The sequence below is a fragment of the Aulostomus chinensis genome, chromosome 19 (genome assembly GCF_037954235.1).
Source record: "Aulostomus chinensis isolate RoL2024-O1b breed Wild chromosome 19, RoL_Achi_v1.0, whole genome shotgun sequence".
NCBI classification, from domain to species: domain Eukaryota; kingdom Metazoa; phylum Chordata; class Actinopteri; order Syngnathiformes; family Aulostomidae; genus Aulostomus; species Aulostomus chinensis.
The window spans coordinates 12,147,883-12,167,702 of NC_141338.1; the positions used below are offsets into that span (position 1 = coordinate 12,147,883).

At 42.3% G+C, this 19,820-nt stretch overlaps 1 protein-coding gene across 4 annotated transcripts in view; it reads right to left on the bottom strand.

Annotated features, from left to right (window-relative positions):
• Nucleotides 1-19,299, bottom strand: part of nnt (nicotinamide nucleotide transhydrogenase) — a 32,013-nt gene extending 12,714 nt beyond the window's left edge. Inside the window, exons 1-14 of one of the 4 annotated variants that reach the window (XM_086186494.1) lie at nucleotides 19,273-19,299; nucleotides 17,312-17,511; nucleotides 13,678-13,907; nucleotides 12,201-12,418; nucleotides 11,944-12,031; nucleotides 11,766-11,854; nucleotides 10,527-10,714; nucleotides 10,086-10,219; nucleotides 9,801-9,992; nucleotides 8,143-8,296; nucleotides 7,282-7,443; nucleotides 3,469-3,579; nucleotides 1,347-1,492; nucleotides 433-628 (exon numbers count right to left, since the gene is read on the bottom strand). In XM_086186494.1, the coding sequence (XP_086042620.1) occupies nucleotides 433-628; nucleotides 1,347-1,492; nucleotides 3,469-3,579; nucleotides 7,282-7,443; nucleotides 8,143-8,296; nucleotides 9,801-9,992; nucleotides 10,086-10,219; nucleotides 10,527-10,714; nucleotides 11,766-11,854; nucleotides 11,944-12,031; nucleotides 12,201-12,418; nucleotides 13,678-13,907; nucleotides 17,312-17,465 (2,062 nt within the window). In that variant the 5' untranslated portion in view covers nucleotides 17,466-17,511; nucleotides 19,273-19,299. Of the gene's footprint in view, nucleotides 1-432; nucleotides 629-1,346; nucleotides 1,493-3,468; nucleotides 3,580-7,281; nucleotides 7,444-8,142; nucleotides 8,297-9,800; nucleotides 9,993-10,085; nucleotides 10,220-10,526; nucleotides 10,715-11,765; nucleotides 11,855-11,943; nucleotides 12,032-12,200; nucleotides 12,419-13,677; nucleotides 13,908-17,311; nucleotides 17,512-18,788; nucleotides 19,037-19,142 lie in introns of those variants that run through there. The other 3 variants (XM_086186491.1, XM_086186492.1, XM_086186493.1) reach the window with 3 other exon arrangements.
• Between the last annotated feature and the right edge of the window lie 521 nt (nucleotides 19,300-19,820).

Here is a 19,820-nt window from a genome sequence, read left to right on the forward strand (position 1 = left end):
CCATCTGATGAGCCAGGTGCTGCTGATGAGGCCTGTTTGGGGAAATTCCATGTTTGTGAGTGTGTATGTGTGTGTGTGCATGTCCAGGAAACCTTCGAGCGTTACTGTATCTGGAAAGGGGCATTGATGTCTGTGTGGATAGTTTAGTCTGGGTTTCTACTTTGTTACTGGAACAATTAGCATATAAATGATCAAACTGCCGTGAGTGAGCGAGAGAAAGTGACTAACAATGCTGACGATTTGGACAGACCTCCTGAGTCTGGCACTGACTTAGTCATTTTGTGTTTGATGTAAACATCAGAGTCTTAGCGCGCCCCACACCTGCTACATAATCTGTCCAAGATTGGAATACACACACACACACACAAACAATATAAAATCCATTTTTATCTGCTACAGTACAATTCAGCAAATAAATCCAGCAAGACTCACCAGCAGTGCCGCCCACAGCCATGGCCGCACTCATCTGTGCCAGGAGCTCAGGACTCGGCTTGAGTGCACCCAGAGTGGCAACAATCCCCCCGGCTACTCCCATTATACCCAAAGCGTTTCCCAGACGGGCTGTGGACTGGTTGGAAAGGCCTGCTAGAGCACCAACACAGCACAGACCGGAGCCCAAGTACATCATCTGGTGAGAGATACGACAAGGCAGGAGGAAAAGATTTTACTGAGAAAGTTCCTTCTAACATCAGGGAAAACATACACTACATAATTAGCTAACTCTTACGGTCAAGGACTGTTTTGCAACTATTCTGAAGGACTAAGAATATACACAAAACACTGATCTAGAGCTTTATTGTTTTGTTCTTTTTTTAGACAAAGGCTGAAGAGTGTTCAGCGTGCAAACATTTTGCACATACCTTATACCAAGATGGAACATTGATGGTTAAAATATAAAGGCTGCAACAAATGAAAAGGGGTGTGAGAAGTAAAGCGATTCAGAGATGCATAGTGATTAACACATAATGACCAAAACGCCTAGAAAAACCTGTAGCATTTTTGTGAAGAACCTCCTAGAACATGAGGGTTTTCCTAAAGAATCTGATGTAGACCCTGGTTTCTCAACCTCTGTAGAAGACGGAATCATTAAATTTAAAAAAATATAGAACAAGGCCTTTGCCATTGCCAATTGTTCATTTTTATTTATTTTTTTAAATCCATGAACACCTAAATGACATGAAAAGCACATCACGTGTTAAAGGGGAAAAACCCAGATGCTGCATCAGGACAAAATGATGGATGGAGCAGCTAAAATGGTGAAACCCAGCCCCCGTCCCTACAAATGAATGAACAAAACTCGTTATGGGGGAGCTTCAGCATGAAGAAACACCTGTGTCCTTTCCCACCTGTTCAATGTTGTATCCTGACTGCAGCGCAGCAGCGTATCCTCCAACGAAGACGCCCCCCGGGAGCAGATAGAGGTAGTTGTACTCTGGTGGATCAGTGGGACGCTTGAACATATCCAACATCTTCTGAGTCACCAGAAAACCACCTGAATGAAAGACAAACTAAGTGCTCTGACAGTTTGCCTTCAATCATGTTTGAAAAGTGCTGCAGAGAACAAACTGGAAAAAGGATAAAAAGAGAAAGAATAAGAGTTGGGGGGGGGGGGGGGGGTTGAGGCAGGGATGTCCAGGCAGGGAGTCAACACACCTGAAGTTCATGAAACAGATCTATTTTTAGACAGCAGGTGTTTTAAAGCCATTGACTTAACGCTGTTGCCAAGCCAATAACCAATGTTAGGAATGTAATGAGTCTACTTTATGTCAGTGTAAATGTTTCAAGTAGAAAACCTCAAAAGTATCAAACGGGCAGCAGTGTCTCACTGCTTTACAGAGGGAGCTCACGTTACTGTGGCTTTGTCTCCCTCCTTCCCTCAGGCATGATTGCAGCCATGTGCACACACATGGACCTGTGCACCCAAGGGTGAATCAGAGGCTAACCCCCCCTAACGATTCTTCCCACTTCATGTAATTTTGGTCCTGGACTGTGTGTCATAACGTGCAATAATAATCGGACTATTATTGCAGACCAATCTGAGTCAATATATTAATATGGAGGAATGTTCATGTATTTTGACAAGCCAAAGCTCGTATCCAACCAGTTCTCCTGGTCATGGTCTGCTGGCAATATATTAAGAGAGCTTGTGAGAAGATGAGCAGCTTAGGCGCACTAAAACAGGTCCACATCAGTATGATAACCACATCGGCACAAGATATCACTGTCAAAGTAATGCGATTAAAATTCAAACCTTGAAATTAAAGCACTTGTGGCAATTAAACATTTTTCAATCCATGTTCTCACATGGAAAAATACTTTAGTTCTTCCAATAGTTACATTCCAACTATCCACTTTGGGACTTTGACACAGCTCCTCACATTGTTATCATATTGCACAGGAGCGAAAATCATGCACTTTAATTTAGAAAGCTACAAGCCACTAACAGATAACATCCCCTGTCACGTAGTTGACAGGTAGGCTGATGGCAAATTTTTCTGTTTCTCTAATTAAATAAGACATCATAATGAGAGTTAGCTTTAGTGCAGTGATTGAGGTGGTGGTAGTGGGGGAGGGGGGGATCTGCTGCAATAAAAGCATCTTGTAGCTTTGATTGCTGTGAGAAACCAAACAGAACCCAGCTTAAGAGACCCAGGTGGTTTGTGTGTTGCCCACATCTGACGCCTGCGGAATAAGAAGCTACAACAAGGGACCTGTTCTCTGAGACAAGTTGAAAAATTCCAGGGTCGGGTTTTATTGGAGCTAAATTTCACTATTGTGCTTCATTCCCTTCCATGGAGTTATTACTTCTGACCCCAGGGGTTTATGGGTACTGTGGCGAACCACTTAGAAATGTGTGTGTGGAACCGAAACCATGAGGAACATCAAAAATGACATTAAATAAGTGGGAAGACACAAGGTATTTTTATAAAAGGCTGCGGTAGTCCAGCATACCTTCGTTAAGGGATCGAAAAACTGGTTTGAACAGTAACGTCGTAGAGAGATGCGGCAAGATTCTCAGACTCTCTTGCACAATACTCAAAGAAGCGTCTGAACAAACACGCAGAGCAGATCTATTAAGCCAGTTAAACCATTAAGTCTCCCCAGGTGTTTAGCTGTGAGCTAATAGGACACATTAAAATGAATTCATGGCTCAGCCCAGGAGGAACATGGCATTTCCCAGGACTATTAGAGAGTGATGAGCACTCTAATGAGTCCAGGAACACTTTGTCAGTCTAATGGAAAATTATCGAGGGTAACAGCAGAGATGTGTGTGGTCTAAGCCAGATCCACTGACTCTGGTCAGAGCAGGTGGGAAGAGAAGGACAGCTGCAAAACTTGGTCAGAGACATGTTATTGTGCAGTCAATATAGAAGCCTTCAATCTTCAGCCCAAGTTGATATTTTATTGGCTAAAGGTTGCTATAACTGGCGGGGATCACTGTGAGGTGTCTATGTGCGGGTGACTCACCAGCAATGTTGACGGAGGAGATGAAGGCAGCGAGCACCGCCAGTGTCTCAGCAGTATTTGTTGGGGTGTAGCTGCCTCCCATCAGCGACAGACCACCCACAGCAGTCAGACCTGCACAACGGCAATATTTTAGCATCTTTTATAACAAAAGACCCTTTGGCTAAGATAGCAACACAAGCTGACAGCAAAAATGCCATTTAAAATAGATTTTTGCACTTAGAATTGTTCAATTGTCACATCTACAGACATTATGTATTCCCCTTCATAACCACAGAATGCTTTGCTTCCCAGATTGGTAATAGAGAAAAGATTTGGAGATAGTGAGAAATAAAGAGAAAGAGGGTTTGTGTGTGTGTTTACCAAAAAAAGGCTCAGGAAACCTTGATAACATCAGTCCCATAATGACTTACAGGCAGTAAGATGCAATACACAGCTCCCTGGAAGCCTTCCTTCACACGGACCTGTGTGTTTGTGTACCCTTGACTAGCTGGGAGGGAGAGCCTGTGCTTATGTGTGTGTTTGTGTGTGTGTGTGTGTGTGTGTGTGTGTGTGAGAGAGTGAGTGAGTGAGTGAGTGAGTGAGTGAGAGAGAGCTTGAAGTCAGTAGTTTTAGATTGGATTCTAAAATCAATTGTGAAGTATGACCTTCACTCAGACTCCCTTCATTCTCCAACAGAGTCTACCTTATAATCGTGTGTGTGTGTGTGTGTGTGTGTGTGTGTGTGTGTGTATGTGTGTGTAAATGATGTCCTAATCAAAAATGATTGCAAAGGTTGTCAAACAATAAAGTAAAAAAAAAAACATTTCAAAATTTACAATACTGGTGAATTTTAAGGTTGCAATGCAACCAAACATACAAAGCTTTTGTGATGAAAATAACAGGACAGACTTCGGAGTTAAAACATACTTCTCAAATACGCAGTTTCAACATGAATAAAACTTGACAAACACTACTGGTTTGGTTACTGGGGTCAGATTATCAACTTAGCAGCTAGCTGGTGTCTATTGTGCGAACTGATATGCATCTGGCAGCATGATGTGGGGAGATGTGTAACATGGGTCAAGTAAGAACCCCCTGAGTGCCTTCTAGTTCAATATGCCTTTAGTTCTTTGGAATATTTTTGCTGCCCATCAATGCTTTCATTTTGACCATCACCATTTTAGTGATATCTACCCAATACTCCTGTGTTTATTTGCATGTGATAGATCATATATGTCACTGTGATTGCTGACAGTTCCAATCTAAGTTAGACTGGTCGGTCACTATTGAGCAACACGATCAACTGCTAATTTCATTCTAGATCTGAGTTCAAATGTATTAATTTGGACACAGAATTGACTCAACAGCAATCAGAAATAACAGCTTTTTATTTGGGGAGAGCAACATCGCTGAAAAACACTTTATTACAGTCATTTATTGTTGGTAGAACCAGTTTTGAACGAGGACCCGGAGAAGAACAGATGCATTCCATTCTATTCTTACAGCTAATGATGTGAAAGGTCACCAGGTTATTTCTCTGTCATGTCATTCACCAGATCTAGTTGAGAGAGCAAAGCATTACACAATGAGACTAAGATACAACTATTATACATACATTCCCACTCAGTTAAACTTGTTTATTATATTAAGAATAATTATGCTAGATGATCAACTATGCAACCATATTAAAATTTAAAAAAAAAATCATGTTTCTATGAAGTAACTGTTCTTTATTAAAAGATCAGGTAAAGTTACACCCCTTAGTCAGAGATCTTAGACACCTCGGACAGATTAGCCAGAAAGAAAGCCAATAGGCATCAGCGGACACAAACACACGCGCGTGCGCAAATATACTGGGTGGGCTCATGTCCTGAGAGTGTGTCTTTGGCCAGCAGGCTACAGACTAACCGTGAATCAGTGCTCTCAAGTAGATTAAAGGCTTTCTATCAGACACCAGATATGAAGTTGTGTCTCCACTGGATATGAAAACATGGTATGACGACAACAGTCACTACTGGTTGTAACACTAAACTACCCAACAAGAAAACTGCCCCTCACTCAAACCCCTAAATTCCTATACCATTCCCTAATGTCTGAGTTATTGTGTGTGTGTGTGTGTGTGTGTGTGTGTGTGTGTGTGTGTGTGTGTGTGTGTGTGTGTGTGTGTGTCTTTATGATTGATGCCTGGCACAACAACAACAGAATTCTGCTGGTCTCAGTTTTTCCGTAACTGCAGTCAGTCTGTGACTAAAAAAAAAAGTAACAAAGCCATGCCAAATAAAAAAGGGGGAAAATACTAAGAGGAACAAGAGATGGAGGGCAAAGAGAGGGCAGAAAGAGAACGAGCAGACAAGACTAGAGGGGGAAAGAAAAAAAAACACTCCTAATGAAGTTTAAATGAATAATTACTTCGAATGTGGTCCCGGCAATGATGTGAGAAGGCCTTCTATACTCATCCCAGACTGGAAAGTGTTCAGAATGTTCAAAGACTTTTTTAATGACTGGAAGTGTGAATTTAAAACATATAGAAAATAGGGCAGAACATGACCGCAGACAGTGAGGATGGCAACTTAAACATGACCTTGTCACCCATAAAGTTTTACAGGGAGTGAAAATTGTCCATCTTAGTTCCCACCGAGGCTCCACAGCAGAACCCTGTCTGGCCGTGTGTGTCGCTAAATGAGTTTAAGACCACCCTGACCCTCAAAGATCACCAGTGGTGTGTTACTTCCTACCCCAGCGTGGGTCTTATGTGTGATCAAAGCCATGAGAACACACACATGCACATTACCCCGCTAACCTCTTCACCCCTTTGTGTTAAAGAGCAAACGACAACAAGGACAAAATCTTTAAAATTGTTGTTTAGAGTCAATAGCAAAGCCTCAGACAAGCGCTGGGGTTGCTGCAGGAAAGTGACATACCCAAGAGTCCGGCTTGGTCTTTATGTTGAAGCCCTCTCTAAAATGTTGAATTTGCATTGGTTCACAAGCGTACTGGGATTTGTACCTCCATCTATTTTGCTTCCATAAATGTTGCATGTTCTTCTGCCTCTTTTATATGCAGAAGACACAGAGCAAAATAGAGCCAGACTTTTCTGAATTCAGAAAATGTTTTACTTAATATATTCTGTCCATCGGATCGAGGAAATAAACCTCTCTGTCCTGCGATGTGGTGAAGCAAACAGTTCCCTGCCATCGTCTGTCACGTAGCATGGAACTGGAACCCTACCTGTAACGTTGCTGATCCCAGACCAGTTGAAGTACAATAAGTACTGAGTCTGGATGAAGATGAGTGAGAGCTTCTCACTGAAAACTGACCCCACACCATTTTTAAAAATTAAAAATGTACTTTTTTTGGTAAAATGTTGTGTCATTGATTAAGAAAAACACAGATTTTTTTTCTTTTCTGAGGAGAATGCAATTCAAATCTGTATTTCTTTGAGCCATTTTCTTTTTCCACTGGATCCAGTGTACTGCAGTTTGAGTGTCTGCAGGAACAATTATGCTCTGGGTAAATATAGTCTATTTTCAATATTCTTAAAAAAAAAATTAAGTCTTGATGGTTATGTTGTAACTTGTGTAGATAAAGATGTAGCCAATTTCTGGTAAACAATTTTTGAATATTTTCCAAATACTTTTTTTTTTTATACTGAATGATGATGAACTGAATCGCATCATCCTCAGAGGTTTTTGCCTGATCCTGTTTAATTTGCAGAACGTGTATTTAATTCTTGCACTAATGTGCAATTAAGGAAATAATACCAATAATGCTCCTAAATGAATGAGAGTTTTCATGTCTGAACCCACCATATGAAATGCACAGAACACAACTAACCTGAGATGGCGTTGGTGACGGACATGAGTGGCGAGTGGAGGGCAGGAGTGACGCCCCACACGGTGTGGTACCCCACGATGCCGGCCAGACCGAAGGTGGTGACCATCTGAGTGAAGGCAGCATTCGGTGCGGACAGACCCAGACCCATCAAGGTGGCGATGCCTAGCACAGGACAACGGTCAGGAACCACACACTGGTAGTTGCTACAGTATTATCTTAGCCCAAATAAGAAAAGGAAAGTTGGGTATGAAAACCTTTTCTTCTTTTCATCTAAATATCAGCATGATAGCAGTTTAAAGTGAGCAGAATGCCCTAAAAAAAAATCCCAACAAGCACTTTTGAGAATATGTGAGAAACAAAGACTTGTCTGTGGGAATGTCTGATGAAATAAAAATCATTTAAAATGACTAAATTACATGCCAAGCTAATTAAGCACATAAGCAGCACTAAGCAAGTTTTCACTTCTCAAATAAAGAGGTTGCTAACAACAGTGGCGACTGTGTGCTGGTGTTAAGTAGGAAACTACAGTGGCACCTCAACAATGTGTGAACCACATTAACTGCATGTGGTGCACTTGCACGGTGAGCTGTGTGGCACCATGGGAACCACTAACTACAGCACTACTTCAAACAAACACTCAGCGTGACACTGCTTTTATAATGCACACTTCCTGACACTAAGGGTGTGCTTCTGTCACTTCTCTGCCTCTGTCACTTCTCGCCTCCTGTGCACATTCCATCAGTGACCTCAAGAGCTAACTATTAACCTTTTCTTCACCTTATAGCGAACCTCAACGTAGGAAATCGCACTTCTCTCACACGGCATGATTCTGACCATTCAGTTGCCTCGGCGTGCACTAACCTCCAGTGTAGGCGCCAGCAGTGTTGAGTGTAGCCCTGAAGGGAGTGACCTGTGCAGACTTCTCGGCCTCCATTTCTTTCACAGACTTGGGTTTAGGAGGAGCGGCGGTGGGTAAGTTGTTTGGCTGGGGAGCGGGGAACAGGTTCTTTCCATTCTGTAGATGACGAAAGCAAAGTGAAAAAGAGAACCAGGACAAAAAGAGGACAATCAATCTTCTCAGTAAGCATATTACTTACTCTTGGAGAAGAGAGGAATGGAAACCAAAAAAAAGGCAGAAATGAGAGAAATATTTTGATGTGTCACTCTAGCGTATCTACTATTAATGTTGTTGTGTTCTCATTACCTGTTGTTGTGTAATGACCTCTGACACATGTACAACTAATGGTATGTATCATATGCATTTCTCCATTATTTCTAACCATAATTGTGATCAATTATGGGTAAGGTACGGACTGCTTTTCATTTGTTTACTTCAAAAATTAACTCCCCCTGCCCGAGACTGAATTAAAAGCAAGAACATGAAAATTATCTGTGACGGGATGGATAAATAACATGTCAATCTTACTCTGGATAAGCAATAAATAAATTCAAATTGACAGCTGTGGCGGGGGACAGAGCACCACAGCCTCACACTCTGTCTGTCAGATGCTGAGCCTCGGTCATTGATAATGATACTGTCTCACCAGTACAGGACATTTGAGGACAATGTGCTTGGGGGTAAAAAAAAAAAACAAAAACAAAAAAAAACAACACTAAAAACACAAGACAAGAAAATCACTGATGGTGTTCAGCCAAGAGTTTTTTGTTTTTATCCACACATTTATAAACATATTTCAGAACACATTAATTTGATTACTGCAAAAGTAAGAAAGAGAAACATATGCAAAACTGTTACTATATAACTGTCGACTTTATCCAGTCTCTTTTTCTAATCTCCAAACCTTCCAAATCACACAAACTCAACTTAAGGAACATCATGTGGTATTACAAGCGATTCAAACGCTGCTGTCAATTTCAATGTATCATTCTCCAGATATGTTGGAAACGCAACCAGAAATGTGAAACGGAGACTTTTAGCTCCCACTTTAATTCCTGGGATTATTCTGTTACTTCTTAGTTCCTGGAACTTTTGGGTTGTAATGCGGCCATTGTAGGAACGTATGAGAACAGTTACCTGAAATACATCCAGAGCCAATTTCTTAAAACTGCACTCATAAAGCTACAGGGGGGAGAATTTTGTCAGTGAGGGGTGGCTTGTTGACTCTAATGACCATTAATGGAAGGCCATTTATGACTGACCTATTAAAATGAGGTGTGTGTACATAGATTTTATATTACTGCAAAGGCAGTAATTTACAAAGTGTAAAATGAGGGGAAGAAAATAAAATTGTTTGTCTAAAGAGTGACATCTAGTGATCAGGAAAGGCACCTGCAGAGCACTTTGATGGATTTTCTACACCTGCATGGCTCTGGTTTCTTTCTATGCAGCAACACGTGTATCAGCTGAGACTTCTCGACTGTGTAAACTCAAAACCTGCAGCTAAAAACACGTTTCAGTTATAAATCATCATTCATGTTTTGTGCAATTCCACTTCTATGTAAATCTCAGCTGTGCAAATACATGTTTGTTCTCTCGCTTGCCATCTGAGAATGCATACCTGCATGACCACTGAACCTCGGACAACGTGATCCATAGTGCCGTAGTCAAACATGTCCTTGACATCGAGGTAGAAGTTGTCCTTGTCGGGGCTGACTGCACGGACCAGTTTCGTAATGTTGTTGGAGTACAGAGTGCTGGACTGTGTCGGCAAACGGCTAGGCAGGTCTGTGTAGCCAATATGGGTGACCCCCTATAAGCAGACAGAGTTTTGCGATGTCATGCGAAACAAGAAAAGACTGAAATTGACTAACTTCTGCTACCGATGTGAGGGAGTGTGACAGACCTTGTGTATTGACAGCTCTCCAGGTACGGTGGTCTCTATGTTCCCACCAGCCTCAGCAGCCAGGTCCACCACCACAGAGCCATCTCTCATGCTCTCCACCATGGGTTTGGTGATCAGGATGGGTGCCCGCCTGCCTACAATGGTCAGATGGAAACTTATCCCATGTGGTTGATAATCAGACCGAGCATTTGTGGTCACATTATGTACCAAAAAGTCCACAAAGTAATGGAACAAATGTGATGGGGTTGTAAAATATGTTCTGGTACATTCCGGTAAAGTAATTTATATGTTCAGTATTCCATGACTTACCCTTTTTTATTTTAAAAATTCTCTGACTACCTGCCAATAATACACATCCCAAATTCTGTGGTATTGCAGCTATTTCACAAGGCAGGGAAACATTGTTAACATGGATGTGAGGTTAAAGGTTGGTTTGCATACCAGGGATAAGAGCGGTGCTGATGACAATGTCGACATCCTGACACTGCTTGGCAAACAGCTTCATCTCTGCCTCGATGAACTCTTTCGACATTTCCTTGGCGTAGCCTCCCTGGCCCTCTCCTGACTCCTTAATGTCCACCTCCAACGGCTCTGCGCCCAAAGATTTAAACTGCTCCAACGCGGCAGCTCTGGAACAGAGAGAGGGAGGTGACGGGTCAGCAGAGGGGATTTCTTGTTTGGGTGAAAGGGACATGTCTGACTGGATGTGTCAGTCTTTACTGGAAATGTAGGAGTAATATTGCTCATCTTCAGGAATTTATGCATACAGTTAATGTGCGTACAGTTGCATAAAACTGTGGCATACATCAGATGAAGACCCTTAAACTGTGTCTTTATACTATGTGTCACTGGTGGGACTGCACGTTAGCTACAAGCAATTCTTAACCTTCAAGTCCCACGTTACTGTGGTTAGAAACAAGCAAGTCGAGCTGAGTCTCCGCCATGAGTAAAGCAAGTCACGCTCCACCTTTTCAGATATTCAACTCCAATTTCTGTGAACTGGCTGTTTTATCTTCTAAATAAAATGTATGATTGATTTGAAGCCCAAGCTAAGTTGGCTTTAACTAAATTTACCTACCACTGCAGACGCAGTTTACCACGGTTCACTTCTCACTAATGTTGCTGAATCTAAAATTTATAATTTCATGACTAGGCCCTTCCATGCTAGCTTCGTTAGTCTACCACACCCTGTATGTTGCCAAGTTTGTGAACATAGCAACTAAATGATCCAATCATATTTCAAGCAAAAACATTAGCTTCTCATTTTCTAGAAAAGCGCAAGTTGTCATATTTTAGTCAAATTCTTTTGATTCATCAGTCTCAAGTGCGCAAGTTCTGCTCGGTTGCCCAGTGCTGCCATCACTAGTGCCCAGCACTTCTATACTCAATGAAAAATCAGTTCTTGTATGCCTACATTACCAATGTTCTTCTTGTGGTTAGATTTTCACTGACTTTTAACTGTAAAAAAACTTAAAACTTAACTGAGTCATCAGGCATCTATTCAAGAGTTTCAGTTTGTTGCCATTGTGAGAATTATTTCCTCAAGTACAGGACACATCAGACACTAGCACTGTAGCTGTGAACAAGAAAATAATCTAATGCAAGTGTGTAATTATATGTAAATACCTTTCAAGGCAGTTTTCATTTCATTTGTGACTCGACCATGTAGCAGGAACAAACCTGGTGTCAAACCCTCTGACGATGGCTCCCATGGCCCTAGCAGTACCTGCTGCTGCAAGTCCAGCCACACCCCCTCCGATGATCAGCACCTACACATTCTTGACATTAGTACAAAAGGGCTGTACAGTGTTTTCAAAGATACACACGTACACACACACACGTACACACACACACACACCTTTGCAGGAGGGACTTTCCCAGCTGCTGTGATCTGTCCGGTGAAAAAGCGGCCGAAGCTGTTAGCTGCCAGTAAAACTGCTTTGTACCTGAAGAGACAAAGAGGAAAATGACAGGCACATCAACTGCTGTAGACTGAAATCTTACAAAGGCACCAGAGAAATTCAGTGCTAACAGCGTCATCATTTATTATCTTGATGCACTGTACATACAACTCTTGAGATGTCACGTAAGCTTGTGAAGATCATATGCACTCACCCTGCGATGTTGGCCATGGAGCTCAGGGCGTCATAACCCTGGGCGATGGTGACTCTGGGGACCTGGTCCATGGCCAGGACAGTGGCTTTCTTCTGGGACAGCATGTCCATCAGCTCCGGGTTCTGAGCCGGGTAGATGAAGCTGACTAGAGTGGCTGCTTCCTTCATCATCTCCACCTCATGGATGCCCAAAGTTGGGTTGAAAATGGGAGCGCGGACCTGGAGGGAGGAGGATTGAATTGGTTCGAGACAGCGAGTGGACTTCAAGAGAAGAGATAGCTGTGCTAGTAACAGGTAGGACGTTATGTTAATCTCAGAGGAAGAAATCCTGCAAAGATCAGAAAAACTGATTTTGCATGAATCTATCTGCAGAACAGTCAAACTATTATACATTCTGGAGAGTTCTCAGGATATGAAGCCGTCTCACCCTGCTCTCCTTTGTAACACGCTTTCCAACACCAACACCTTTGACATCTTTAAATAGATGTAATGGCTGTGCTCTTCATCCCTTCCAAACTGACCTGCCAAACGTCTACACATCTGACATGAGAACAGGTCTGTGTTTTCTTTTGATTCCGTCTCGTTCTTCCTGGCGAAACATGCCCGATCCAGCGTGTCATTCCAGGATGTCTGTCAAAGCTACTGTAGAGCAGGATAATTGTTTCCTCTCTCCATGTCTACCTTTTCTCTACTCTGTCAATTTCAATATTTTTAATCATTTTTCAGCCAAATTCGGCTCCATGTCCAACCCTTAAATGTTGTTTCTGAATTTTCCCCCCTGTCCCACCTATCATCACTGTCTCCTAGAGAGGGATGGACTGGAAACAGCTCAGTTGTTGTGAGGTGGTGTGGCGGAGTGAATATAATACATATATTTGTGTTGTCCAAGTGAAAATCTTTTGAAGTTTGTCTTTATTTACGCAATCGAAAGTACAAAAGCGCCAACATTTCTCTGAAATTCCCACGTGCACTTACCACAAAAGAGTTCATGTTTTCTGCTGTGAGTCGGTTAGCAGGATGACACAAAAAAACTATGGACTCAAACTCCACCAAACTTGGAGTGGTGCAGCAGTAGTATTCCTCCTCTAATTTGATCACCTTAAGTACTTGGTGATGGATTACTGGGAGCACTGGGAATTTTTCATGGCCAATGTTGATGTTTCGCCATCCCCATTGAAACCAATCAATTGGCGCTGAAAAATGAGCTGATCTGAATCACAACTTCACCCAATCACGACTTTTAACGTTTCCTAAAACTCTGAAGCAGCGGCAGTGATCACTTAGCTGCTGCTGCCAGCTTCAGAAACTCACCCACCCTGTTGCCTCACTCCCTTTTTCCCCTCATTATGTCTTCTTATAACTTAATTAGGCCTTCAGATAAGGACATTTCTGACATGTTCAAGTGCTCTCAGCCAAGCACCTTGTTTACCTTCTCCTCCCTCTCTCTCTTAAATCATCCCCTCCTCATTAAAGCCTACCTTAACCACCACATCAGATGCCAAGACATCTTTAATGTCTTTAATTGCTGCTCCTGCTTGGGAATACTGTTCATCTGGGAACTTGGAAGGCTCCCCGGCTCCAGACTCCACGACCACATTGAAGCCCTGTTTGATGAGCGCCTGGACACCGGCGGGAGACAGCGCCACACGTCGTTCATTCTGGAATATTTCTTTCGGAACGCCAACCGTGAGCTGTTTGTATGGAATTCCTGGAAAAAGAAAAAAGGAACAACAGATTAGCGTGAGAGACAAGCAATAATTATTATATGGAATTGTGTTAACGGACAGGTAACAAGCTGTTTTTAGACTAATCTACCATTTGTAATGGCAATTAAGTTTCATTACAAGAGCGGAATTCATTCCAGAATCCCCTCTAGAAATTAATTATTTACTAGAAATACTGAGCCTGCAATGTAACCGATGATGCTGAAGGTTACCATGTTCACTTTAGCACACAAGCATTTGCAAAATTGCACCAATCACACATTATCTGGGCCTGTGAAATGTGGGATTTGAGTCTTACGCAGATATTTAGGGAATAAAATATTCTGATAACCAATTAATAAGCCAATTATGTGTATAATCTTAAATGCTGTTCAAGCAACTGTGTCAAAAATGTGTACCGAGAGAGAGCATTTCTAATGTTTAACAATAAATAACTTCTATTGTCCACAGTGCCATGAGTGCAGCATTAGAGCCCTCTGCTGGACATACGATGCAAGGACATAATTTCAAAACTACAATAAGCCTCTGTGCCTGCACTGAAAAAAACAACAACTAAAATCACATCAACTAACTAATATCAGCCCATTTATCATTATGATAAGCCAGCTGATCAATCTGTCAGTCCCTTTAAATTATTCCTGAATTTGATGGAAATGTCTTTAGTTTTGCAGGTATTTAATCTGAACCTTTTTGTTCCTGGATTCACAAGACTTTCAAGTTGTTAGTTCCAAAATACTTTCGTTTTCCTCAAGTGAATGCAGTGCACTTATGTAGAAACTCAAATTAGGGCAGTGAGACATTTTGATATGACTGCGTTGATAAAGATTTTATGACTGAAATGATGTAACGCCCTCCTGAATGTGTGTGTGCCAGCAGGATTTCAGCTTATTAAACATGAATACGTCATTACAACAGGGCAAATTAGTAGAAGACACACATTACTATTGCAGGACAAAGCTGTGATCGTCTAGATTGGTCTCTTCTTGAGGACCCTCACTGAGGTTTAAGCTGCAGAGGGGGCTCACGTGGTGTGTTGGCTCCTATGGAAAATTCCACTGCTATTTCCCACTGTCTCCTTGTCTATACATAAACACAAGAGGCTCAGACAGACTGCCCTTCCTCTCAGCCGGTCGGCTCCGCTGACCTGGCCTCTCGATGCTTTTCATTTACCGAATGTGCCACAACACAAGGAAGCCAAGAACTGATCACCAGCTCTCTGCTGGGCGTGTTATTTGTCAATACAACAAACATGTAGAGGCTAACTAGAGAGTACACATGTAACTCTACAGGTCACTAAGAGAATGTGCATGTACCTCTGTGGGCTACCTATAGAGTGTAAGTTGATACTTGTATGCCAAGAATAGAAGAGAGACGCTGCCAGCTGTTCCTGCAGGAATGTCGACCTCTGTCATGAATCAGGCTGCATACACTCTTTTTTTGCTCAAACAGAGTGCACGCGTGCACATACATACACACACACACTCCAACCAGCTGACACTGGTTCACAGAGCACACACCTTCTCTAGTCCGTGGATGGAAACAGGGAATAACACCCGAGGGCTGCAGTTCCCTCCATGTGACCCTGACTCAGTAAATGGCACACAACACTGACCTCAGAAACAAATGTCTCAACAGGAAGACAGCGATAAAGGACAAGTTACTGACCTGCAGGACATCTTAGATTTATTTCTAATTTGACAAAACAGTGCAGTAACCGTCTCATAACAACTACCATGTATCGATCCTAAAAGGGAATAGAGAGAGAGGGACACTACTGTGAATTACTGGGGGCTGTGGCGTGTGTGTGTGTGTGTGTGTGTGGGGGGGGGGGCTGCTTTTTGCTGTGTCAGGTGATGAGTATGGTGACACCTGTTCATGCTGCTACCGTATTCCCTGACACACAGCTTCATGAGAATGCAAATTAAAGTAACAGGTGGTGTTGCTTTCATGCGGTTATCAGGAAATTCCATACTTTCCAATGCTACTCTGTAGATTTTCAGGATCCTATTCGCCATATCTGAGTCATATTAACAGACGCTGGTGATCACCGCCTACCCAAGTCTGAGATCTTGTGAGAGCCAGATAGTTGCTTGGATGGTGGTGAGACAGTATCTCCTTTAACACCAGGAGCATCAGCACCCCTGTCACGCTCGCTCTTGCGTTTACAGTAAATATTTTGCCATCAAACATTCCACTTTTAAGATTCTTTTTTTTGTAGAAATCCCGAATTTTCTGCATTTTATACAACAGAATAGAGGCAATAATCAAAACGCAAATATCGTTCCATAAACTGTTTGCCTTTGACCAGGAAATCACATTCCAAACTTTTCCGCATTATGTGGACAAAAACAGATACTTCTACTACAAAACTGTATTGTGATGTAATTTTTTTCATGTGCTGTTTTGCTACCAATCAATTCGCCTATCAATACTACCACTCTCACACACAAACATTTGCATTCCTCTCAGAAATGATCAATGACAACAATTTGCTAATATCATCCTGCCTGCATCCCATAACACATGAGCAAGACTTCAGCAAATTGGAAAATTCTATACACCACAATACTTCCAACAACAATTACTCAACAGATTTTTTTAAAATCATGTCTAATGTTCGGGTGGCACGGTGGTGCAGTGGTCAGCACGGTGGCCTCACAGCAAGAAGGTTGGTCCGGGTTCGAGTCCCGGCTCCATTACAGGATCTTTCTGTGTGAGTCTCCATGTTCTCCCTGTTCCTGTGTGGGTTCTCTCTGGTACTCCAGCTTCCTCCCACAGTCCAAAGACATCAAGAGGGAACGAGGCTGATTGATACTCTAAATTGACCGTAGGTGTGACTGTGAGTGTGAATGGTTGTCTGTCTCTATGTGATGGTCCTGTGATGGACTGGCGACCTGTCCAGGGTGAACCCCACCTCTCACCTGAAGGCTGCTGGGATAGGCTTCAGCTCCCCGCGACCCTTAACAGGATAAGTGGAAGAAAATGGATGGATGGATGTATAATTTTCTCTGTACTTCACAACTGTGTGCCACTTTATGTTGGTCTTTTAAATAAAATTCCAATACAATATATTAATGGTTGTGGTCGTAACGTGACAAAATGTGGAAAGGTTCAAGGGGTATGAATACTTTTGCAAGCCACTGTATTAAGAACAGTTAAGACTCTGAGTGAGTGAGTGTGTGTGTGTGTGTGTGTGTGTGTCACCATGGCAACCCTTATCTTTTTTATGTAATTTGTCCATAAACAGCCTGTATTGTTACTGTCCTTTTGTAAGAGTGGTTCGCGAGATCACATGACCACGGCTGAGATTATTTATATATGTTTATATTCATCAGGCTCTCACACTGAGATTTTTTGTTCGTAAACAGAAAATGTTGTGTCAGGGTACCTGGACTGGCACATCTTCCGAGTGCTTGATGGGTCCTGAAAAAGCGTACGCAGGGTGTTTGGACAGCACGGCTGCTCAGCAGCTTCATAGAGGAAACCCCGCTGAACGCAGGGGCTGAGCAGCTGGCAGCAACGACACGCAAGAGGTTCGCCATGGTGCACTCACACACCAGGAGCTCAAGAGGACAAATGGAACTCCTCCTGGGGGGAGAGATATGAGAAGCAAGTGAGAGACAACGGAGATAAGGAAGGGCAATTGTGGTTAAAGAAGTAGAACAGGAGGATGAAAGCTGTTCTATCTTGCAAGTAACTGTCACACTTGACACAGCAAAATATCCCGACCCAGTTTACTTGTAGAATTCTGCAGCATGACCCCATTCATAGAAATAACGCCTTCCTCCTCCCACGTGATCTCTCTTTAACTTTAGCTCACAAATGAACAAATTATGGATTTTGCAGGACATAAAAATGAAATCATTTCCACAAACTCACAGAGAAACTGCAGCTATTTTCTGACCTCCAGTGAATGAGGGAGGCAGCGGGCTGCATGTTTACACAAAGAGGAGCTAGAGGATCAGGGACGTACTGGCTTTACACAGCCGGCACAGATGGGTTCAAACTAGAACTTACCGGCACGAAAACCTGCAACTCTGTTTGCACCAGGCGTCCGTTTACTAAAACCCTCAATTCATTTAGGAGCTAAAAAATTACATACAGTAGCCAGTGAATCCTCACATGAATTAACATCAATACCCTTTCAGATCGATTGATCGGGTAGGTCATTTAGCGAGTAAATGCAATGAACTATTTATCGGCCATGCAACAGTCTCAGCTGACATTTGCCTCAACAACTGTAGGTAAATATCAGACATTCACTGATGACACTTACAAGAATTATCTGTTCATGTCAAAGTTTAAAAACATGGTTTCAGGGCTGTTTAAGATAAAATTCCTCTCAAAGATGGCACCAAAAGGGTTAAAATGTAACATTTTAAGATGATCGTTTTCCCCTCTGAACAAAATAAGACAGAATAACGTTTTTTTTTAAGTACTGGAATATTGCCCAATGAGTAATTTAAACATATGAATCAATATCTGAGTATTTTCACTTATGAAATTGTAATTTGAATTTCTTAATGTTTGTAGCATTTGAAACAACAACAACAAAAAAAAACTTAACTGGAAAGATAGGCAACTGAGTAAATACTTGTTGCTGTAAAAATACTTTTTACATACAAAACACAAATGCACCTCGTTTGCAATCTATTTTTAGTCGACTGAATAATGGTAACCTGATATCAGACAGAAGTCATTAGTTTACTCTCCGGATATTCAAATGCCGTTATTAAAACCAGAACTACAACCACCACGTCACCACCAAGACAGAAACCTGGCACGATTTCAGCTGACATTTTTCTCGCTCTATTTCTAATTATTTAGCCCTGAAAATTAAAAAAAATATATAAAAATACAAGCACCTCCACCAGTCTGAAGTTTAATTTAGTTGTCAACGTAGCATCACCATGTTCGTTTCATTCAAATGCTGCCAACCGACATTTCGCCTCACAGCTGAGTGACGTCGACAGCTCGGGAAGCAAAAACTAGCGGTTTACTAAACTTTCCGTCAACTCTTTGCCGTCTCAGCATGAGTCATTCAGCCGTTATCATCATCATCCTCCTCACCGTCGGACACCTCTAGGTTTTTGCCTCCCTTCGTTGCAGGGTCTAGCCGGTTGCTGCTAGCATGAGCTAACGCGCTAGCTGCCCCCAACAACAAAAAATGACATCTGCCTCGCGCATGACGGGGACGTACAAATCAAAAATTGACCTACACGCGCCCACGAATGCAGAATAACACACATGCATGGTGAGAGGAGGCAGGAGGAATGTTAGCGACGAGTCACTCCACTGACCTTTGCAGACAGTCCCGGATTTTTTTTTGTGCTGCACAGGCGAACTTACCGTCGACCCGGAAGCGAACTCGCGAGGCCGCCGGTGAGGGAATATTATTGGATCACATGAGCAGAAGCATCACGAGATATCCGATGACCTTTGATGCGCTGTCACTGACCGTAAATACTGCTTATCTAGCTCTTTGTTGAAGATATCACCACATCATCGCGGGACTCTGATATTAAAGCTCATATTTTAAATCAGCTGCAGAGCTCGGCAGCCGAGAAACAGCTGGATAAATAGATGGAGGAATTCTGGGTAGCTTTTAGCGCAGATTAATAAAAACGGCTTTAACTTGAAAAAATAGGGGAAAATTTAAAACATGGATTAATTAACACAGTTATCTCTTTTATGATATCAGCATTGGAGGCTTGGGAATGAATGAGAGCTCCTGAAGATCTGAAATGACACCACCCTCACCAGACCATGACAGGTGGGAGGTTGACCACCTGGTGAAACCAAAACAACCTGGGGCTCAATGCTTTTAAAAGAGTGGAGATATTTGTGGACTTCAGGAAGCACTCAGCCCCGCCTGCCCCCATCACCCTCTATGACTC